Source organism: Budorcas taxicolor, chromosome 13, assembly GCF_023091745.1.
Source record: "Budorcas taxicolor isolate Tak-1 chromosome 13, Takin1.1, whole genome shotgun sequence".
NCBI lineage: Eukaryota > Metazoa > Chordata > Mammalia > Artiodactyla > Bovidae > Budorcas > Budorcas taxicolor.
Window position 1 is genome coordinate 73540480 of NC_068922.1, and position 23109 is coordinate 73563588.

At 50.8% G+C, this 23109-nt stretch overlaps 2 protein-coding genes across 4 annotated transcripts; both read left to right on the plus strand.

The window, feature by feature from the left end:
- The first annotated feature begins 246 nt into the window (after positions 1-246).
- DBNDD2 (dysbindin domain containing 2) lies at positions 247-5418 on the plus strand. 3 transcript variants are annotated; one of them, XM_052650511.1, is made up of 4 exons: positions 247-854; positions 3152-3298; positions 3488-3625; positions 4664-5418. In XM_052650511.1, the coding sequence occupies exons 1-4, from the start codon at positions 536-538 to the stop codon at positions 4870-4872; spliced, it is 813 nt and encodes a 270-aa protein (XP_052506471.1). In that variant the 5' UTR covers positions 247-535; the 3' UTR covers positions 4873-5418. The 3 variants fall into 3 exon arrangements, with proteins under 3 accessions (XP_052506471.1, XP_052506473.1, XP_052506472.1); XM_052650513.1 differs by lacking the exon at positions 247-854 and adding an exon at positions 1341-1436; XM_052650512.1 differs by lacking the exon at positions 247-854 and adding an exon at positions 2152-2497.
- A 6156-nt stretch (positions 5419-11574) lies between these two features.
- Positions 11575-22931, plus strand: PIGT (phosphatidylinositol glycan anchor biosynthesis class T). The gene is made up of 12 exons (XM_052650548.1): positions 11575-11784; positions 12306-12483; positions 14649-14776; positions 15079-15179; positions 15334-15420; positions 15933-16020; positions 16129-16226; positions 16320-16485; positions 17152-17352; positions 21223-21388; positions 21503-21586; positions 22240-22931. Exons 1-12 carry the CDS (start codon positions 11598-11600, stop codon positions 22490-22492), a joined length of 1737 nt encoding a protein of 578 aa, XP_052506508.1. The 5' UTR covers positions 11575-11597; the 3' UTR covers positions 22493-22931.
- The last annotated feature ends 178 nt before the right edge of the window (positions 22932-23109 follow it).

Below are 23109 nucleotides of genomic sequence, written 5' to 3' on the forward strand. Positions count from 1 at the left end.
TGAAGGATAATTGCTTTACAATATTGTGTTGGTTTCCGTCAAACACTTTAACATGAATCAGCCATAGGTATACATATGTCCCCTCCCGCTTGACTCCCCCCTCCCACCTCCCTCCCCATTCCACCCCTCTCAGACCTACGTGTTGAAATGACCATGTGGGTCATTGGTTAGCGCTCCGGACTCTACAGTGATGACTGACTGCTGTCGGGGACGGAGCATAGCAGGGCCAGAGTACCAGAAAACCAGAGAGAATGGAGCCGAGCGAGGGTCGGTGGTGGAAACGGAGACGAACGGTGGATTGCAAAGATTATTTGGGAGAGAGAATCGACAGTTAGTGGAGATGTATTTTAATGTGGGCAGCGAAGGACAGGGAGAAGGCAGGGATGACTCCTAGCTTCTGGTTTGCTCGCGGATATTTGTTGAATGAAGGATCGAGGAACCCCACAGCAGAAGCATCTCTGACCGACGCCCCCCGGCCCCGAAGCGGGAGGTTTCTGGATCTACATGCGGGCGCCGGGTGGAAGGGAGGAGGAGAATGAGAATGAACACAGAGCTTCGGTCCAGGAGGAGCTTCTGGCCCTGGTCTGAGCCAGGAGGCACCGCGAGAGGGGCAGGCCTTTCCCCTCTGGGCCCACGGTTTCCGCCTCACTCCTCCACCCGCGCCGGCCGGGACGCGCAGCGCCCCTCTCAGCACTCTGGAGGACTCGGCTCCCCGCCGGCGTCTGGGGGCGCGGCGCAGCGGCCCACCCCTCCACCCCCGACCCGCCCTGTCCCGGCGCCCACCCCGCCCAGTGCTCTGGAAAGCTGGGCGGCGGCTCTGATCGTCCCGGAGCCAGGAACCGTGGGCTGCAGGGGTGAGTCCCAGGGGCAGGGAGCCCCCGCCGCTGTGCACCTGCCTTGAAGCGCGGCCGCGGTTCCCCACGCGAGCGCCTTCTCGAGGGGTGCGCGCCTCAAAGTGCGGAGCGCGGCCGAGGGTGCCGGCGCGCGGAGGTTGCGTCGGGGACTCCTGGGGGAGTCGGAGAGCAGGGGGTGTAGGGGCCCGTGTCCCCGCGGGCCGGCGGGGCGCAGCAAGTGTCCGGGATCGCGCGAAGCCGGGCGGAGCATCCAGGGGGCCCGGCGGGGGGTGGGGCGGCGGGACGCGTGCCGGGAACTTTTTGCCCGCCCTGGAACTACGAGCGCCCGCGCCAGCGGGGGTTCCCGGCGGCCGCCCGGCGCCCGGCGCGGAGCGCGTGTGCCCGCCGCCGCCCTTCCCCCACTTCCGCCCGCCGCAGCTTCCTCGTTCCCGGCTCCCGGGGCCCGTCCGTCCCGGGGGAGACCCGGCGGCGCAGCCCCACCCCGGCCGGCGCGGCCCGCTCCCACGCCCCCGCCGCCGCCGCCGCCGCCGCCGCCGCGCCGGAGCGGACAGCCTGAGTCAGCGGGGGCGCCGGGCGCCGCAGGTAGGGGCTCCCCGGGGCGGGCTCAGGTGCCGCGAGAGGCCGGGGGGCCGGGTGGGGGGCGAGGCGAGCGCGAGTGCAGCCCCCGGGGCTGCTCCGTCTTCCCCGCTTGCTCCAGGGTCGCGGCGTGTCCCCTTTTAGGGAATTCTTTCGCTCGCACTGACTCCACTGCGGGTGGGGCGGGACCGAGAGGGAGCTCTCTGCACCACGGGCCGGGCCCCTGGCCGCCTCCGACCCCCCACCCCCCGCCCCCGCCAAACCTTTTCAGCTCCCTCCACCCCTCTTCCCTGCACCTTCAGTTACGTAAACAACCCCCTTCCCTTCTCCTGCGCTTAGCTCCGCTGCGCCCCGGGCGGGCAGCCCCCGCCAGTCTCCGGAGATTGAGGGGGCGAGGGGGAAACAGAGGGGGCGTCCCGGAGCCCGTGGTCCCCTTCAGCTCCCCAACCGTCTTGCTCGCCCTTCCCCGCCCCCCACACCCCCGCCGGAGCAGACAGCCCCAGGGGCCCTGGGTATTTTTAGCGTTGTGACCTGGGCGGCAGCACTAAGCCTTTCCCAGGAATCAGCGTCAGCGTCGCCCTCCTCCGCTGCCAGCTCTGGCCACATGGTCTCCGCACACTTGCTTGGCCCTGCCTGGCCCCTCTGGGGGTTTGGATCGCTCGTGGCCCACCCTCAGCCCCCGGTGGACTGGCCAGGGTCTCGGATATACAGAGTCCAGATGAGGCGGGGAAGGCAATCTGCGGAGGATGACGATCTGGTCCTCCAGCTAGATACTGCCTTGCCTCCGGTGATGGGCTCAGGAAGGGATGTGGAGCAAATCGGACTGAAGGGGGTTCTGGAAAGCTCTCAGCACGGGGGGCCAGAGGGCCTGGGCTGAATCGCACCCCTCCAGTTGCTACTCGCTGACTAGTGGGGAGATCGGCCAGTGAGATGTGTCAGAGGAGAGGAGCTCAAATAAAGAGCTGTGGGAGGCAGAGAAGAGATGATGTCCTCTAAATAGCTTGGGGACCGCAGCCTTCCGTTTTTACAGAACACCCTCAGGAGCTGTGCCTTGTGTTTAGAGGCAGGTAGGAGGACGATGCCATTTTCAGATGCGGAGACTGAGGCTAGAAAGATGTCTTCCTTAGGGACAGAGCCAAGTCTAGAAGTCAAGTCTGTGACTTAAGAGCAGGGTTTGGAGGGGATGCCGGTGATAGTGTGTGTGTGTATAGAGAGAGAGTAGGAGGGGGGTGCTTTAGCTTTTGTCTGGGTTTTAAGGGATGGTGGGGGGACCGGAGGTGCAGCACTGGAGGAAGGGAGCTTCATCTCTGAGATCTCTATTCTGTCCTCTTCCCCTGCCTTTGGAGGAGAGGCTGGGTCCATTAAGTGGAAAAAACGCCTCCCCCATTTGAGCTGAGCCAGCCCCTCCAACCCCTCTCCGAAGGGCATGATCCTGAGACGTGGCCATTGGCTGTGTTCGCTGAATACAGAGGAGCCTCTCTTGCTGTGCCTGGAACTAACATCCCCTTTGTGGAGCTAGGGTCAGCCCTGCCTCTGCGTGAGACTTGAACTTTGTGGTAGTGGACTTTGTTTCAGGGAAGGGAAAGAGGGAGTCAAGTCCAGGAGTGTCCAGGCTGCAGCCAAAGGCCCCACTGCTGGGATCCGGGCTGCAGGGGGGCTCCCCAAGCCCAGGCCCCCAACCGAGTCCCCTCTCTGATTCACAGCTCTCCTTGCTATTCCAGGAGCTGACATGGACCCAAATCCTCGGGCAGCCTTGGAGCGCCAGCAGCTCCGGCTTCGGGAGCGGCAGAAATTCTTCGAGGACATTTTACAGCCTGAGACGGAGTTTGTCTTCCCCCTGTCCCACCTGCATCTTGAGTCACACCGACGTGAGTTCTGAGTCCTCGAAGAGGGACTGGGGTAGGGCAGGGAGGAAGTCCCATAGTCCTGGACCTTGGTCCCTCCCTGCTGGTTTTCTTGGCCCTTTAAACATCTATCTCCTGACCTGACAGATGTCTCCGACCATCTGATCAGTGCTGGCCTGGCTCCTCCCGACTTGCCCCCTTCTTGATATGCAGCCCCCATAGGTAGTATCTCATCCATGGAGGTGAATGTGGATACACTTGAGCAAGTGGAGCTTATCGACCTGGGGGATCAAGATGGAGCGGACGTGTTCTTGCCTTGCGAAGACCCTCCACCAACCCCCCAGACGTCTGGTATGCCCCTCTGCTTTGGGCCTGTGGGCACTGGTCGGTCAGAGCTGGATGTCAAAGCTGGACTGGGGAAGTCTGCACGGAGGGGCTGGGCGTGGGCTTTTCCACCCACGAAGCACTTGCTTGTCCTGATTTTAGGGAAGTTGACCTTGGGGGAAGCTGGGTTACAGAGTCCTAATCCAAATTTCTCAGAAGGCCCAACCGCCTTAGTCTTCATCAATTTTTCATTTGTGAAATCAGTGTAATTAGTTAACATAATAATGTAAAAATATGATTTTTAGATTAGACAACTGAAGCAGTTTTAGTCATCTTAATATTTATTTAGCACTTTATTAGGTTTCTAATACTATGCTAAATAATATTACATGTATTATCTCAATCTTTACTATGTCCTATTAGGGCAGGAGGGGTTATTCCCATCTTATAAAGAAAGACATTAGAGAGACTTCCCTGGTGATCCAGTGGTTAAGATTCTGTGTGTTCCACTGCAGGGGAAATGGGTTTGAACCCTGGTTGGGGAACTAAGATCTCGCATGTCATGCTATATATATATATATATATAGTAGTCACAGAGCCAGAAAGCGGAAAAGCTGGATTCAAACCGTAGCTGTCTTGACTCCAAAGCCCACATGCTTAACCTATAAGATATTAATGGATACTATCTTACTTAAAAGTGCTGCTATTATTGATGGCCTATTATGTGCCAGACATTTTATAAACATTCTCAGATTTCATCTTGAGAACCCCTCTGGAATGTCAGCGCCCCCTTTTTACAGAGGAGGAGCAGAGTCCTTTAGAGGGGAAGTGACTTGCCCAAAGCTTCTCAGTAGCAAGGAAGTGAAGTGACGTAGCTAGAACTTGAACTTGCAAATTGATTGATTGGACTTTAGAGCTTAGTGAAGTGAGGGAAACTGGGAGCCAGGAGACTGGCGGGGTGACTGGCCAAGTTCCTGGGCATCAGTGTGTCCCAGCCACATCCTCGTCTCCGAGAGTCCTCTGAACCCCTGTTTGTGGCCATGACCGGCTCTTCTCTCTGGGCAGGGGTGGACGACCGTCCTGAGGAGCCGAGCCTGCCAGTGCCCACGCCAGATAGGACGACGTCTCGTACTTCCTCCTCGTCCTCCGACTCCTCCACCAACCCGCACAGCGCTGATGCCAGTGACGGCGGAACAGACACGCCCCTGGCACAGTCTGACGAAGAGGAGGATGGAGGCCACGACGGCGTGGCAGTCCCCGGAGCCTGCAGCTAGCAGTGGGCCCCCACCCACAGACTGTGTGAGCTGCCTCGTCTCCACTGGAGACCCCAGGCCCGGCCAGAGCCCTTCGGAGAAGACCAGACTCTTTAGTGCAGTAGGCACCAGGGGGAGGAAAGGAGGGTGGGCTGGTGTGCCTTCCTGGGAATTAACCCGCTCCTGCTTTACTGCTAACCTTCCCCTGCTGCATCCTTCCGCTGTCTGTTAGAATATTTGGAATTAGCTGGGCATTTGGAATATAGTTTTGAACAAGATGGGCGCCCTGCCTTCAGGAGGGAGAAAAAATGAAGAAAATACCGTGGTTTTGGCTTACTGCTGAAGTAGGGCCCACGAGTGAGGAGATGGAAGACGAGCTAGGACGAGACGCCACTGCTTTTCTTAGCGCTCTTCCCTCCTCCAGACTTCCCGAGTCTCCTAAACCAGTGTCTCTAGGCAGCCGTGAACTCCTTAACCCTCCCAGGGAGATGGTCCTGCAGCCATCCTGCTTCCTTCCGTCCTTTTTGGAACAGGGCACGGCGTGAATAATAAACAGATAACAACATACCAACCATTCCCATTCATCTTTCACATCGGACAGATACCAAACCCAATATATTTCTTTAGCTCTCTGGTGGTGGTGTAGTCGCTAAGTCTTGTCTGACTCTTTGAGATCCCATGGACTGTAGCCCACCAGGCTCCCCTGTCCATGGGACTTTCCAGGCCAGAATACAGGAGTGGGTTGCCATTCCCTTCTCCAGTGGACCTTCCCGACCCAGGGATTGAACCAGGTACCCTGCATTGGCAGGCAGATTCTTTACCGACTGAGCTGCCAGGGAAGCCCATATTCCCATCATTCACTTGCTCTGTTTATTCTAGAAGGAGTTGTTTGGAATTAGCTGGACATTAGGAATACAGTTTTGAACACGACAGGCTTCCTGCCTTTGGGCAGGAGAAAATCAAGAAAATACCACAGTTCTGAGCGTAATGAGTAGCATGATGAGGAGCTCTTCTGTTACCAGAAAAGAGGGACATCTTAATCTAGCTCATGTGGTCACTGGAGAGCTGGTTTTCAGGCTGGGATCCAAAGGATGAGAAGGAGTTAGCTGGTGGGGGTGTGTGTGGTGCGGGGGGCACTGTACTCCAGGCAGAAAGAGGAGCTTGGAAGAACTTTAAATGGAGAGAAATAGTCTTGAGGAACTGAAAACCATTCAGCATAGCTGAATTGTTGAATTTGAGCAGGAGATTAGGGAGGATTAAGATCGACAAAGATCAGATGAGGAAATACTTGAAAGCCTGTATCAAGCTTCAGTTTAATTGCTAGTAAAATATCAGTGACTTAAGATATAAATTTTGTTTCCTCACATAAAAGAAGTCCAAAGTTCTACAGTTATTGGACACCAAGGTCCTTTTTGGCTGTTTTTACTCAGCCATCGAAGGCACATGGCTGGAATTCTCATTAATACCTCATGTCTAGAATGGCTGTTGAGTCTTTGGTCCTTGAAACTGGTGGAGAGCAGGAGAAGAGATTAGGGATGGGCAAAAGAGGCATGGGTCGCTGTCTGTTCCCACTTTGAGAACCTTTTTTGGAAGTTCTAACCAGTAGCGTCCATTTTCATCTCATTGGCAGAACTTGGTAACATGAGTAATATTTCATTTACAGGCATTTTATAGGGACACAGCATTATCTAGAAGAAAGGAAACGGACATCTTATTATCTTTCCTGGCCTTTGGGAAGATAGTAACCTTTTAAGTTTTAATTACCAATGTGTCTGATTTCTGTACTTCCTGTCAAACCTCTCAGAAGCCCCCTTTAGTAGGGCCCCCTGCTGTCTTGATAAAATCAGGGTTGTGTTACTAAGAAACAAGAGGACCAAAGTCATTGGGTAGATAACTAGTAGTTTACACATTACAAATTTGAATTTTACTGGGAGTAATGAAGGATTACAAGTGATTGACATTTCTTGTTAAAAAGATAATTCTGGCTGCAGTGTAGAAAACATACTGGAAGAGGGCGTGCTCCAGACAGACAGACATAACACAATAATCCATGCAAGAGATAACAGTGGCCCAAAAGACAGTGGTGGTGATTAGTTTAACTGGGTTGAGGCTGAGTATAAACAAATGACATTCATTCAGTAAGTATTAAATGTCAGCGTTTAACATGTGTAAGACACAGAGTTTGGTCTTGGGGGTGTGGTAGTAGCACACACACACACACATACAAGACCCAGTCTTGCTCTTAGGGAGTTCAGGCTCTCCTGGGGCCCAAATGTAAAACTGCAACTAGGACTTGAGGAAGGAGTTAATATCCTATTAAGAAAGGTCACGAGGTGTTTGCCTGGAGGAAGTGGTTCTGAGCTGAGATCTGAAGGCGGAGTAGGAGTAGCTTAGGGGAAGAATGGCTGGAAGGACTCCTTGTAGAGATGTACTGATTGGAGGGGACCAGAGTGGATGTCTGGAAACCAGGAGATGGTTGCAACCATCCAGATAAAAATGGGATGGGGTGGAGGTGGGGGATGTAGAAAAGTGGAAGGAATGAAGAGATGTTGGGGAGGCAAAATTCAAAATATTTATAGATAGGTGGGTGTGAGAGAAGACTGGCTGAAGGGTGTCACTGTTGCTTCTTCCTTGTGCAGCAGGATGATTCGGAGGGTTCTTCATCCACATGGAGAATTTAGGAGAGGGCCAGATTTGGGAAGTCGGTCATAAATTGGGTTTTGGACGTGTTGAGTTTGAGGTGCTTTGGAGACCAGGAGGACATTTTGAGTAAGCATTTGGACCCATGAGTGTGGGATTTAGAAGAAACGGTTAGATTGGAAGATCAATACATGAATTATCAGTGTATAGGTGATGAGCATGCCATGGGTGCCAGTGAGCTTGCCCAGGGAAAGTTGGAATGAAAGGAGGGTTATAGGACCTAGCCTTAAGGAACATTACGTCATTTTTCATATTAGGAAAAATAAATCATCCCACCTCCCTTCGTACATCAGACCATCCATGGGATCAGTGACCTTCAGCCTAAATCTCAAAGCTCTCTGTGCAGTTCAGGCTGAGTGACAGGGCTGCAGGCTTCCCAATAGCTCCATTTTGCTTCCATCCCTGCAGGGGGCTGTTGTAAGTGACAGTTCTTAAGTGCTTTTCCTAGCACTGCTGAAAAACTGGTGGGAGTTCTGTGCGTCTTTTGTCTAAAAGTCTGTGTCCAAGTTGAGATCATCCACTAAGCTGGGCCAGGGCCCAGCCTCATGTTAAATTTTGTGGCTTTTCTGTTTCACCAATGACTTCACTGTGCACAGAAGACACGGTCTTCTCAACCTCCTGACTTCAGCGGCTGAGCCTTTTCCTGGGCTGTATCACATGATATCTGCAGCTCAGCTCTGCAGGGTTTCTCAGTTCTTGGGATCCCCCCACTCCCCATCCAGAGTGAATGGTGGGAAGCTAGCCTGGCCTGTTTGCTGTCAACATGTCAACAACTCTGGGCATACAGTACTAATGGGGGAAGAGAGCTTGGCTGGGGAGAGAGATCTACAGCACTCTGGAGAGGTGGAATTGTTTGTGAGCCTACGGGGAGCCTTCAGTTCGGCTGCTATGAGCCCCAGCCCTGCCTGGGAAAATCTAGGGTCAGTTGAGACCCCAGGACCACTTCCTGTTTGGACAATGATCTCTTCTTCTGCCAAACCACAGGGCATTGGCTGGCCCTCAGAGCCAGCATCTCCGGCCGACTGTTTTTTTGAGGCCACAGAGGGCCTTTGGAGATGGGGGTGATGACTTGGTGCCAACTCGGAGGCAAGCAGCCCAGCTTTCAGCCTCTAAACCACAGTGTGGCATCTTCTGTCTGTGGCACAGGCTTGTCATAGACCCTGAAGCAGAGGGAAGAAGACAGCCTCCTCCTATAGAATCCTGTGCTGTGGAGGGGCCACATCTCAGTGGAAGATTCCCTGGGCGGTGCACACTGCAGCTGTCCCCAGGAGTGCACAAGACTTGATAACTGTGAACAGCACAGCAATATGGCGACAACGTGGAATGATGTTATAATGTCAAGTTTGTTTGTTCATCTGGACATTACTGAGCCCCCACTCTGTGCTAGCTTCCTTGCTTAGGCAACAGAAATACTAATGTGGCCAAGAGTTCTTCCAGGAAGGGACAATGTCACAGATAAGAGAAATATAAAATGGGCTGTAGCACCAGAGAGGGAGAAGGTAAAGTCTTCTCTGGGGGTGGCTGGATCTTGAGTGATGGGGACAGGCAATTTCAAAAGAAAACAAAGCATAGAAGTACAAAGTAAACATCATCATAATTGGAACTACCTTAACATTTTCTTTGAAGTTGGTAGTGTGGACTCGAGTTCTGACTCCTTGTGATCGTAGGCAGTTATCTCGGTTTATGTACCTCAGTTTACTCATCTTCAAGATGGAGATAATAGTACCTTCTTCATAGAGTGGGCTTCCCTGGTGGCTCAGCGGTAGAGAATCTGCCTACAATGCAGGAACTGCAGGAGGTGCAGGTTCAATCCCTGGGTCAGGAAGATCCCCTGGAGGAGGGCATGGCAACCCACTCCAGTGTTTTTGCCTGGAGAATCCCATGGACAGAGGAGCCTGGCCATAGGCTGTTCATAGGGTTGCAAAGAGTCAGACATGACTGAAGCGACTTAGCATGCACGCACAGGTATGTACCTCATAGAGTATTTTTGAGTAAAGGTTTGCAGAAGTTACTAAGCACTTACTCCATTCCAGATTCTACATGCACCTAAGTTCTGGTCCTTACAATAACCCTGAAAGTAGGTTCATCCATTCACAGAGCAGGAAAAGTGGCACTCAGATGGCTCATGCTCATATGGACTAAAGGCTGGGGTGGGGATTTGAACCCACATCTGTCTCACATCTAAGCTCAAAGCCTTCTGTTCCATGTCTAGTGGGGCAGGAGCACTGGATGTAGGTAGAATGAGGGTATACTGAGATAAAGACATCTTTTTAACTCTTCCTCTCTGGTTGCTCAAGGGTATATCTAGACCTGGCAGACACCAAATTTGGCTCTTCAGAGCCAAAATGGTTGTGAGTTTTACCAAGAGACTACAAAGCCCATCATGAATGTGCACCTGATTAGGCAGGTGGAAAAACCAAAGCAAGAATTGTTTGGAGCTCCTCCAACTCAAGCCAGCACAGAAGGGGAGAGGTAGAAAAAGATTTTAACAGATCCTTTGCAAAAGAAAATATACAAATGACCAACAAATACATGAAAAGATGTTCAACATCACTAGGTACTAAGGAAATGCAAATTAAAACCACAGTGAGATACCACTACATACACACCTATGGGATAAAAACTAAAAAGACCCCCAAGTTAAATGTTCACTGGGATGTGGAGCAGTAGGAATTCTCATACGTTGCTGATACAAGTATGAAATAATACCTTCTGGAGAAAGATCTAGCAGTTTCTTATAAAATTAAACATATGTTCTCTTTCACCATTTGTAAATATTTATCCAAAAGAAATGTTAAGCATATTCCTACGAAATAACTTGTATAGCAGCCTAGCTCATAAGAACTAAAAACTCGAAAGAGCTCAGGTGTACATGGACAGAACAGATAAACTATGGTATATTCAGACAATGTATGAATGCTATACAGCAATGAAAGAAACAAACTGCTGATACATGCAAGAACATGAATGAGTCAACAAAATATTATTCCCATGAAAGAAGTCTTTTACAAAAAACTGTACATAGTATATGATGATTTCATTTATATGGAGCTCTAGAACAGATTAATCCATTTTGTGGAGAAAAATCTCAACAGTGGTTGCACCTGGAAGGCAGGGGGCACAGGGGTCGACTAGCAAGGGGCATTAGCCAACTTTCAGGGGTTTTAGGAACATATCTTGATAGGAGTTACACCAGTGTATCCATTTGTTGGATTCACTGGATGTGCACTTCGGAGTTGAATATTCGTGTTTGTAAATTTTACCCCAAAAGAAAAATGTTAACAGGTATTGAACTCTCACTCCAGTACTCTTGCCTGGAAAATCCCATGGACGGAGGAGCCTGGAAGACTGCAGTTCACAGGGTTGCTGAGGGTCGGACACGACTGAGTGACTTCAGTTCACTTCACTTTAATGATGTGCATGCTAAACTATTTAAAGAGAAGTGTCCTTATGTCTGAAATCTCCGAAATGCATTAAAACATACGATGAATTATGGGAGTTAGACTGATAATGTGATAAGACAATTATAGTAAAATGATAACGGTGGAATCTAGGTGATGGGGAAACAGGTGTTCATTGTGACAGGTATTCATCCTTTCATCTTTGTTGTATGTTTGAAATTTTTCATAATAAACGGGAAGGTTATTTGAGGGTTTTGCGGGGAAGTTTTGCACCATACGAGCGGGCTAGGCTTAGGACCGAGCAGAGACAAGAAGCTATTGGAGGCAGGGGCCCGGCTGTGGGACCTCGCAGAAGAAATAACCGTTTCCAGTCTGCTTCTTCCACTATCACCGAGGCACAATGGCAGTGGTGGCTAAGCACTTTATCGTAGGGAAAGGGGTCCACAATCCAGATCCCAATCGGTTGTGCCCTGACAGCTCCCCTTTACACACACACCGTCCTGAAGGGTCTATCCAGGCTGTCCTTCTGATAGCCGCACCCCAACTTCCGGGACAGCACCGGAAGTCACTTCTCTTCCGCTCTTCCTATTGGAGGCCGGCCTGTCTCAGGGGTGGGGCCACTCGGAGGTGGAAGCCGCTGCGGGCATGGCGGCGGCCGTAAGGATTTTCTTGCTGTTGCTGCTGCTTCTGGGACCGGGCGGCTGGGGCCAGGCGGAGCCCCCACGCGACAGCCTGCGGGAGGAGCTAGTCATCACCCCGCTGCCTTCAGGGGACGTAGCCGCCACATTCCAGTTCCGCACGCGCTGGGATTCGGAGCTGCAGCGGGAAGGAGGTGAGGAGAGGAGACTGACGGGAGAACCCTGTGGCACCTGCTGGGAGTGGGGTGGAGGCCAGCCTTGGGGGCAGGCACTGACCCCACGGTGAGGTTCTGGTCCCGGGGCGTGGGTCCTTGGCGGAAGGTGGGGCAGTTTTTGAGGAATCACATTGTACCAGTGAAGAAACGGGCCCCGGGAGGGCTGACTTCTAGTGCGGTGGTCTCTCCGCAGCTTCATGCTACCACTCTAAACCTTTAGTTAGCACCTTCCGTGGACAGCACTGATAAGGATGCTGTTGACGATTACTGTTTATCCTGGGTGCTGGCATGGTGCTGAGTTGAGTGAACAGTTACAGGAAGGAAAGTGGAGATATATAGAGATAAAGGCACCGGTTCAAGATCACATTGCTTAGTCAGTGACTGACTGGTCAGGAATTTAGATTCCTCTGACCCCAGAGCTGGGGTGTATTTATTGTTTCTTTGGGGTGGCTGAGAGCCCTCCCTCCAGGATCATCACTCACCTGCTGTCTCTTCTCCAGTGTCTCACTATAGGCTCTTCCCCAAAGCCTTAGGGCAGTTGATCTCCAAGTATTCTCTCCGGGAACTGCACCTGTCCTTAACCCAAGGCTTCTGGAGGACTCGATACTGGGGGACGCCCTTCTTGCAGGCCCCATCGGGGGCAGAGCTGTGGGCTTGGTTCCAAGAGACCGTCACTGAGTGAGTGCCCACCTTGAGGCCTGTGGCAGGCCATGGCAGGAACGTGGCATGGCAAGTGCTGTCATCCTGCCACTGCCCTTTGGGGGAAGCAGTTCCATGGGGGTAAAGCTGCACTGGAAGTAAGAAGTATTATGGCCTAGTGGCATTCTTGACTTTGCTTAATGTGTTTCCTTCCCCTGATACATCCAGACCTGTGGTCTCATGTATCTGCGGAGATAGATAACAGTTATCTGAAGCCTACTTGGATGTAAGGCACTAGAAAGCTGTGGCAAATGGGACAACCTTTTAAAGACATTCATTCACATAATAATAAAATGCCACAAGGGCCAAATAAAATATATGTGGGCTAGAATTGGCCTGCAAGACATCATATCTCTGTATTCGAGAAATTACTAGTTTTTAGGGGAGGGACGGGTTAGGTCCTGTTAGTGTGCTCAGTCACTCAGTTGTATCAGACTCTTTGTAACCCCATGGACTGTAGCCTGCCAGGCTCCTCTGCCTGGAATTTTCCAGGCAAGAATACTGGAATGGGTTGTTGTTTCCTGCTCCAGAAGATCTTCCTGACTCAGGGATGGAACCTGCATCTGTTGCATCTCCTGCATTGGCAGGTGGATTCTTTACCATTGCCCCACCTGGGAAGCCCAAATTCTCTTAATCTTACTATGGGAAATCAGCACGTATGTATAATTAAAAAAAATTTAGGGGGACTTCCCTGGTGGTCCAGTGGGTAAGACTTCGTCTTCCAATGCAAGGGGTATGGGTTCCATCCCTAGCTGGGGAGCTAAGAACCCACATGTCTCATGGTCAAAAAAACCAAAACATAAAACAGAAGCAATGCTGTAACAAATTCAATAAAGACTTTAAAAGTGGTCCATATTAAAAAAAAAAAAAAAAAACCTTAAAAAAAATTTAGGGCCTTACCTGGGAGTGGTGGGGGCTGTGGCAGGCTGGAGAGCTTGGGAGGACAGCTGCCACTCAGCCCGGATGGATTGTTGTCATGTGGGAACAGAGACCTACTGTTGTCAAATACTCTCATTTTCCCCAGAAATCTGGATTTTAATGTGAAAATTGGTAAGCTTAAGTATCAGCAAGTGATTTAAAAATTTAAGAAATGCCTATGTTGTGCACAGCAAATGGAACATGGCTATGGTTTGGGTAGCGTTTTCAGGCTTTGAGTTTGCAGTCTTTATTTGAGGCATAAGGATTGGAGCAGTTGGAAAGCTCTGAACCCAGGACTGTTGGAAAACCCCAGGCTAGCTCTACAGTGGTATCAAATGAAGAGCAAGCCCCTGCACTGGCCAGGGCTTCCTCTCTTGCCTGAACTCTGGCTTCCTTGCCTTTTATCCCAGCTGCTCTGCTGTCACTGTCTCCCCTCATAATTGCCTGTAGTGTGGAGGTGATGTTCAGAAATCTACTTTTATTCTATTATTTTATAAAGAGCAAATCTGTTTGGCTGTTTTTCTAAAGGAAAAAAACACCTAATTTAGTTTGATGTTTGTCTGCAGTCCTAGGATGCTTATTTTCCCTTGTTCCATGAGCCTTTGTAGATGTAAGACTTCCCATCCTGAGGGTAGAACCAGGACTCAGCAGGGTATTCACAGGGAAGTAGGTTATTTTGCCCAGCGGAGCACAACTCAGGGTGGATCAGTGAGCTGATCTCGGCCCCTGGGGTGTGGGGAACTTTGTATAGCATGGGGTGTACGTGGGTGATCCAGCCTTGCTCCCTGTCTTCAGGTTGCTCTCAGCCTAGTCGAGGAGAAAAGATGCTTAGGACAAGGTACTGTTGACACCCAACCATTTCCCAGAAGGCCCCTGGTGAGAGGCAGGGACGGTCAGAATGGCAGCAGGGCGACAGGAAGCTGTGGTTGGGGAGGGCAGGAATGCTGCCTGGAGGAGGGAACACCCTGGAAGGGGAGCATAAGGAGTGAGGTGGCACTGCGAGGTGCGAAGAGGAGCCACCTAAGCAGAGGCTGGCGGGGGTGCAGGGATGTTCAGAGGAGGGGGAGGAAGAAGGGGCTGATAGGGGAGACCCGGGCCGCAGGCCCAGCGGGGCAGTTGCTGCTCTAGCAGCTGGCTGGCCTCATGGCTTGGCAGCCAGCTGCAGGCTCTGAGTGAGGGGACAGACGCAGCCCTGGGACAGTGAGCGGGTTTGTGTCTCCATCCAGCGTGGATGAGTCCTGGAAGGAGCTCAGTAACGTCCTCTCGGGGATCTTCTGCGCCTCTCTCAACTTCATCGACTCTACCAACACAGTCACGCCCACTGCCTCCTTCAAACCCCTGGGGCTGGCCAATGGTGAGACTGCTCCACGGCCCTGTCCTTCTTCCTGTGCCCTCTCACCCCGGCCTTTGCCTCCTTTCCCTTCTGCTTCCTCCACCGTCTGCAGGGCCAGGTCATCAATCCCCAGGGTGGGCAGGCCCTCCCCCCACCCCCGCCCCCAGGAAGACGTCTCTGCGTTGCTTTCTCCCTAAGGGACGAGGCTGTTCCACACTCCTCCCCCAGCCTAGACTGTGAGAGCGGTGGTGCTGGAGAGTATGTGCAGGTCCCGAGGAGCAGGGCCCCAAGGCCCTCCCCAGCCAGGCTCCTGTCTCCCTCAGGCACGGACCACTCCTTCCTGCGCTATGCGGTGCTGCCGCGAGAGGTCGTCTGCACCGAGAACCTCACCCCATGGAAGAAGCTCTTGCCCTGCAGCTCCAAGGTGAGGCCCTAGGGGCCTGAATGCGGGTGGGAGCCCCAGAGAGTGGATGGCGTGGGCTGATGCCCCCTCCCTGCCCGACAGATAACCTCGGCCCCACGCCCAGTCGCATCACCGTGCAGGGCACTGACCCTTCCTCTCACACTGCCTCCTCCAGGCAGGCCTCTCGGTGCTGCTGAAGGCTGATCGCCTGTTCCACACGAGCTACCACTCCCAGGCAGTGCATATCCGCCCTGTTTGCAGAGTAAGTCTTGGGGGATGGGAGACGGGGGCCATCCCGGGGCTGGGAGAGAAGGTGCAGGTAAAGCATGTCACCCAGTGTCTGTCGAGGGCTGAGCCAGTGGTCGGTGGGAGACGTGATGATGACGATCCAGGGCTTTGGTCACGCACCAAGGAAACCGAGCAGAAATCTTTGTCGTGGAGCCTGGTGGTTATGAGCCATAGCCGTGTGGGTACATCTGCTAGCTCAGCCACTTTCTACCTGACTTGACCTTGAGTGGGTCACTTTATCTCCCTGCTTTTCTCATCCGTTAAATGAGAATAATAGTAGTATCAGTTCATCCAGTTGTTGGCAGCGGTTCATCCCACTAATGGGCAGGATGTTGCTGGCACAGGGTCAAGTGCTCAGTACGGAGTGGTAGCAAATTGATGGCGGGGAGATACGGAATAGAGGAGGATTGCATCCAGGTTGCGGTCCCTGGGGCTGTGAGGTTGGCAGGGAGGTAGGTCGTCACTGCTGCTGTCTGGCCCTTGTAGAATGCACGCTGTACCAGCGTCTCCTGGGAGCTGAGGCAGACCCTTTCTGTTGTATTTGATGCCTTCGTCACTGGACAGGGGAAGAAGGGTAAGCTCCCTTGCTCTGGCATCTCCACCCACCCATCGCCAGCCCCGCCCCATCTGTGTGGAGCAGGCCTAGTCCTGCCCCAGCTCATCCCCGCCCTCTGCTCCCCAGACTGGTCCCTCTTCCGGATGTTCTCCCGAACTCTCACTGAGCCCTGCCCCTTGGCTTCGGAGAGCCGAGTCTATGTGGACATCACCAGCTATGGCCAGGTACTGAGGTCTCCAGCCACACACGTCAGCCCGTTCCCTCCAAGGCCAGCCTGCCCCTCTGCTCGCTTCTCAGCCCTGTCCTTGTGTTCCCAGGACAACGAGACATTGGAGGTGTACCCGCCCCCCCTTACCACATACCAAGACGTCATCCTGGGCACCCGGAAGACCTATGCCGTCTACGACCTCCTGGATGCAGCTGTGGTCAGCAACTCGCGCAGCCTCAACATCCAGCTGAAGTGGAAGAGGCCCCCAGAGAATGGTGGGTGGCGGGTGGGCCACCACGGCCACCATGGGCTACAGCGATTTCATCTTGTGGGGAAGACTCACAGCCCCATCTCTTCACCAGGAGACAACAGGCTTGTGTTTAGATCCAGATAACTGGAGTCAGACATCCTGGTTTTAACACCACCTCTTCTAAGCTCTATGACCTTGAAGGTTCCTAACTTCATTGTCTCATGCTAAAAACAGGGACAGTAATACCTAACAGGTTAGATGAGATAATTAACGGAAAACAGGGAAGTCATTCATGCATTTGTTCATTTAATTAACAAAAATTTTTTTTGAAGACACAAATACCCTGATTTTGAGAAACATTAACATATAATAGTTGAAGCAGGCCTCAAACAATTAGTTACAATCATGTTCAGTGTTATCAAGGAAAAGCGTGAAATATTGTGAGAGCACTTGGTTTGGGTTGGAGCCAGCAGAAAGCTCAGGCCTTGTTAGTACTCAGTAAACAACAGTAATTCTGTTGTCATTGCTGTGAGTTGGGGAAGACAGGTTTCCCAGTTCTGGCAAAGCGTCTCCCCGTCCCCTTCTGGCTTTGAGACTCTGAACCTGGCCCAGGGAGTGGATTTGGGGAGTGACCCCCCCCTTTTCGTTTTTCTTTAAAGGAGTGGTTAACTGTTGGCTTTTCTCTGAGCAGAGGCCCCCCCGGTGCCCTTCCTGTACGCCCAGCGGTATGTGAGCGGCTACGGGCTGCAGAGCGGGGAGCTGAGCACGCTGCTGTACAACACCCACCCGTACCGGGCCTTCCCTGTGCTGCTGCTGGACAGCGTGCCCTGGTACCTGCGGCTGTACGTGCACACGCTCACCATCACGTCCAAGGGCAAGGAGAACAAACCAAGTGAGCGCCAGCCCCCAGCCAGCCCCTCCCCCACCCCTCCCCCTCCACGTCCCCCAGCACCTCAGTTCTCAGGATAATGCCAGAAGTACCTCGCAGTCTGCACAGGCGTCAGGAGTAGTTTCAGTGACCTCACCAGTGCCAGATCTGCAAGTGTTTATAAAGTCAAAGTAGTTAAACCACACAGGCCTGGTGACTACGACATGATCAAGGCAGGAGTTTCCTAATCTTTCTCACTTGCTTCCTTCTCTTTCCTGGAGCTCTGTTTTGTTTCGGATGATTCCTAGACTCTTTTCAGGTGGAGAAAGGAAACGAGTATTGGATACAAAGAAGGTGCTGGAGTAGGTGGTTTTTGCTTCCTTGGGTGGGGTAAAGAGGTGCAGTTTTAAAAGTTGTTTGTTTTTTCTATTATTTTTGTGAGGAGGAGTTAATATTTACTGAGTGCTTTCTATGAGATGCCAGGCATAGCACAAAAGCACTTGTTTTCCTTTGGAGTGGAGGGAGGCTAAGGAACACAGGAGACTCCTTAGGAAGACGTTACAGCACAATTCCAACAGTTAGACTTACAATCTTTCCTAAACCTCTTTGTGGTTTCCCATATTTTCTGGCACTATCTGTACCCCCTTGAAAATCTCTACTTCAAACCTCCCACCTGTATATTTCGTGGTTTTTTTGTTTTGTTTTTTATTTATTTTTATTTTTGGCTGCTCTGAGTCATCGTTGCTGAGCACAGGCTTTCTTTAGTTGTGGCGCGCGGGGGCTCATCTTGCGGCGCCCGGGCTTCGTGCTGTGGTGGCCTCCCTGGCGCAGAGCACAAGCTCTAGGCGCGAGGGCTCGGTGGTTGCAGCGTGTGGGCTTCAGCAGGTGTGGGTCACAGGCTCTCGAGCGCTCAGGCTAGGTAGTTCTGGCGCACTGGCTTAGTTGTTCTGTAGCATGTGGGATCTTCCCAGGCCAGAGATTGAACCTGTGTCCCCTGTATTGCCAGGTGGATTCCTAACCACTGGACCACCAGGGAAGTTCCTGTTTTGTTTTATTTTATCTTAGCTCTGGCAGATTTGAAATACATACCCAAATGGAGCAGAGTAATGAACTCCCGTGTACGCATTACCCAGCCTCAGCAGTCTCCAGCTTCATATCCCGTTTTTTGTTTGTTGTTGATTTTTTTTCTAGTTTCATTGAGATATAATTGACATATAGCACAAGATAAGTTCAAGGTGTTCAGCATGCTCATTCGACTTTTATCTATCATGAAGTAAGTGTAATGAACATCCATCATCTCATACAGATACAAAATTAAAGAAGTAGTAAAGGATTTTTTCCCTTGTGATGAGAACTCTAAGGATTTACCCTCTTAATAGCTTTCATGTGTAATGTACAACATTAACATGTTTATCATGTTCTACATTACATTTCCAATTCTTGTCTTAGAACTGGAAGATTGTACCCTTTGACTGCCTTCATCCAATTCCCCTTCCCCCTACCCCTTACCTCTAGTAACAACAAATGTGATCTCTTTTTCTATGAGTTTGTTTACTTTTGAAGTATAATTGACCTGTAACACTATGTTAGTTCCTGGTAATAGCAAAGTGATTCAGTGTTTCTGTACTTTTCGAAATGATCATTATGATACGTCTCGTTACCATCTGTCACCATACAAATATAAGCCATAGTTATTGACTGTATTCCCCACACTGTACATTTCGTACCTGTGACTCATTTATTTTGCAACTGAAAGTTTGTTCCTCTTGCCCTCCCTCATCTATTTCTCTCCTCCTTCCGCCCTTCTCTCCTCGGGCAGTCACCTGTTTATTCTTTGTGTCTATGACTACTTCTGTTTGGTTATGTTTATTCTTTTTTTTTTTTTAGATTCCCAGTAGAAGTGATATCATACAGTATTTGTCTTTGACTTATCTCACTTAGCCTAATATTTTCTAGCTCATCCACGTTGTTGCAGATGTCAAAGTTTCCTTCTTTTCTGTAGCTGAGTGATATTCCACGTCTTCTTTACCATTCATCCATCGATGGGCACTTAGGTCGTTTTCTTAGCTATTGTAAACAATGCTTCAGTGAACATTGGGGTGCCTATATCTTTTCAAATTAATATTTTTGTTTTCTTTGAATAAATCCCCAGGAGTGGAATTGCTGGATTGTATGGCAGTTCTGTTTTTAAATTTTGAGGAATCTCCCTACAGGTGTTGATAGTGGCTACACCAGTTTACATTCCCAACACACTGCACAAGGGTTCCCTTTTCTCCGCATACTCACCAGCACTTGTTATTTGTTGTCTTTTTGATGATCCCGAGAGGTGTGAGGTGATACCTTATTGTGGTTTTGATTTGCCTTTTTGTGATGATTAGTGATGTTGAACTATTTTTTCATCTGCCTGTTGGCCAATCTGTATGTCTTCTCTAGAAAAATGTCTATTCAGGTCCTCTGCCCATTTTTTTAAACAATTCTTTATTTTTTGACATTGAGTTGTATAAATACTTTGTATATTTTGCATATAAACCCCTTATCGATATCATTTGCAAATACTTTCTCCCTTTCAACAGTCTGTCTTTTCATTTTTCTGGTAGTTTCTTTCACTGTGCAAAAGCTTTTTAGTTTGATGTAACCCCATTTGTTTATTTTTACTGTTGTTTTTCTTGCTTGAGGAGACATATCCAACAAAACATTGCTAGGTCAAAAGGCATACTGCCTATATTTTTTTCTGGAAGTTTCATTATTTCAGGTTTTACATTTAAGTCTTTAATCCGTTTTGAGTTTATTTTTGTATTTGGTATAAGAAAGTAATCTAATTTGATTCTTTTGCATATAGCTGTCTTGTTTTCCCAACACCATTTATTGAAAGGGCTCTCTTTTCCTCATTGTGTATTCTTGTCTCCTTTGACATAGATTAATTACCCATATAAGTGTGGGTTCATTTCTAGGCTCTCTGTTCTATTCCACAGCTTCCCATCATTTTTGTTTCATCTTTCCATTTATTTATTTATTTATTTGGTTTGGTTACTTTTTTTACTGGAGTATCTTAAAACAAATCCTACATATCATATCAATTCACCTTTAAACATCTCTAACAGGTAAGGTGCTTAAAAATATGTATAACCTATTGTTATCACTCCTATTTCCCCCAGTGGTCTTGAAAATAACTTTATAATTGATTTGAATTGGGTAAAAATAAGGTGCTCACATTATATTCGCTTGATATGCTCTTAAGTTTCTCTCTCTCTTTTTATATTAATAGACTCACTCTTTAAAGAGCAGTTTTAAGTTTACAGAAAAGTTGAGCAGAAAGTACGGGGTTCCCGTATGCACTTCCCTTAACCCTCATTTCCCCTGTTATTCCCGCCTTGATTGCTGTGGTCCTCTTACATCTGTTTTAATCTGTAAAACAGTTCCCAGTGGTTTTTAAAAAATTGATTTGTTGGCAAAACTGGGTCATTTGTTGTTTAGGATGTTCTACATTCTCGTTGGCCCATGTTTAACATGTTCCTCGATCCTCTGTGTATTCTTGAGTATCAGTGGTTAGTTTTAGAAACTTGATTAGATTTAGGTCTCATATTTTTGGCAAGAAACCTTCCCAGGTGGTTCTCTGGACTCCCTGTTGCATCATGGGAGGCACTGGACGTCTGGTGGCCCAGTTTCCATGATGTGAAGATGGATTAGGTTGAGCATATCCTGGAACAGCTGCCCTGGAAACACCTTTTCCCTTCCCTGCCCTCCTCCTCCCCGCTGGGGGCCCGCCTGACTTCGTGATCCAGATTCCTCCTCCTCGGCTCCTCAGTCCCAGCCCCAAGGCCTGGATGGGTAGGGACAAGCGGTACAGGTGGGCTGAGCCCTGGAAAGAGCTCTGGGCGCCCTGTCGGTCCCCAGGTTACATCCACTACCAGCCTGCCCAGGACCGGATGCAGCCCCACCTCCTGGAGATGCTGATTCAGCTGCCGGCCAACTCCATCACCAAGGTCTCCATCCAGTTTGAGCGGGCACTGCTTAAGTGGACCGAGTACACCCCGGACCCCAACCATGGCTTCTATGTCAGGTGGGCTCCCCTCACCTGCCGCCCCCACCCTTCTGGCCCACCCTCTCCACCACTCTCCCTGGTGGAGAAGTGTGAGGAACACAGCTCATGGAGTACCTGTCTGCTTCTCTGCAGCCCATCTGTCCTCAGCGCCCTCGTGCCCAGTGTGGTGGCAGCCAAACCCAGGGACTGGGAAGAGAGCCCCCTCTTCAACAGCCTGTAAGTGTGAGCCCTGCCGCTGGCATCTGGGTGGCACCTGCACAGAGGATCAGGCTCCTGCGGGCTGGCCTGGGGCTAGAGGTTGTGCTTGCAAAGTAACGAGTAGATTGGCCCTGTCCTAATTCAAACCCCAGCGGCCTGTACTGTTAGTATGGTCTCTATGAAATGATCCTAAAGAGCTGCTAGGAGATCAGAAGGTGAGAAGTGCAGGACGTTTACTCACCAGTTCTCTTACAAATACGGAACTGAGCGCTTATCAGATGCTGGGTACTTCAGAGAGCACCACATGGACAGCACTGGACAAAATGGACTTGCCCCTCCCTGCTCATGGGCACAGTCTAGAGAGGAACTGCTGGGGAGTAATCTGGTAGGTAATCCAGGAAGGCTGCTTGGAGGAGATGACCTGTAGGCCAAGACCAGATGGCTCAGGAAGAGGTAGCCCAGTGAAGGCAGGGTCCCTTTCCTCTCCCTCAATGTAGCTCTCCTTTGATCAGATAATCTGTATTGAGCTTTAAAAGGCTATGAGGCTAAGAAAACTTTGAAAATGCTTCCCACTGACGTTGGCCCATATGGCCAGAGAGAGGGGGTGGGGCTGGGTGGGGTGAGATGTGGGGAAGCAGCCACCCGCCTCACTGCCCGCTCCCGACCCCCAGCTTCCCAGTCTCTGACAGCTCCAGCTACTTTGTGCGGCTCTACACGGAGCCGCTGCTGGTGAGCCTGCCCACGCCGGACTTCAGTATGCCCTACAACGTCGTCTGCCTCACGTGCACTGTGGTGGCCGTGTGCTACGGCTCCTTCTACAACCTCCTCACCCGCACCTTCCAGATCGAGGAGCCCAGGAAGGGCGGCCTGGTCAAGCGGCTCGCCAACCTCATCCGGCGTGCCCGAGGTGTCCCCCCACTCTGAGGCGAGTCCTGCTCACAGTTGGGCTGCAGTTTCTCTTGAGAGGGGCATGGTGGCTGACACCTCCCCCCCACACCCCCGCAAGGCTCTGCCTGCTACTTGCCCTCCCCTGAGGCGGCTTTTGAACCAAACTGTCTCCTGGATTGGGCCACGGCCTAGAGCTGCAATGTTCAGGACAGTAGCCATGAGTCAGATGTGGCTTTTGAATTTAATTTAAATTGAAAATGCATTTCCTTATCCATACTGAGTGCATTTCCAGTGCTCAGTAACCAGAGGTGCTTAGTGGCTGCTGTACTGGGCATCATGGGGACAGATGTTCCCACCACTGCAGAAAGTCAGTTCTGTTGGACGGTGCCCGCCTGGATAATAGGATGTGCTCAAATATTCGTACCACTGTGTGGTAGGTGGAGATTACTGGTTGTGGAATAAAAAGTGTCTAATTCCTTGATTCTTTGTCTCCTGTCCTTGAGGCCTGGGGAGAGCTGGGGCCAGGGAGTGTTTGGCAGGTACCGGAACTGGATTTCCTGTCCGATCCCCTCCCCCACCAAAAAACAACCAACCAACCAACCAACCAACCAAAGGCCCCTGCCTCCTCCCACCGCTGCCAGAAATTCCTTCTC

Excerpts from the sequence above, each read along its gene's own strand:
- DBNDD2 (XM_052650511.1), top strand. The coding sequence starts at position 536 with ATGAGAATGAACACAGAGCTTCGGTCCAGGAGGAGCTTCTGGCCCTGG. Across the intron at positions 855-3,151 it reads AGGAACCGTGGGCTGCAGGG|GAGCTGACATGGACCCAAAT; the intron begins GTGAGTCCCAGG and ends TTGCTATTCCAG. Across the intron at positions 3,299-3,487 it reads GCATCTTGAGTCACACCGAC|CCCCCATAGGTAGTATCTCA; the intron begins GTGAGTTCTGAG and ends CTTGATATGCAG.
- PIGT (XM_052650548.1), top strand. The coding sequence starts at position 11,598 with ATGGCGGCGGCCGTAAGGATTTTCTTGCTGTTGCTGCTGCTTCTGGGA. Across the intron at positions 14,777-15,078 it reads ACCCCTGGGGCTGGCCAATG|GCACGGACCACTCCTTCCTG; the intron begins GTGAGACTGCTC and ends TGTCTCCCTCAG. Across the intron at positions 15,180-15,333 it reads TCTTGCCCTGCAGCTCCAAG|GCAGGCCTCTCGGTGCTGCT; the intron begins GTGAGGCCCTAG and ends TGCCTCCTCCAG.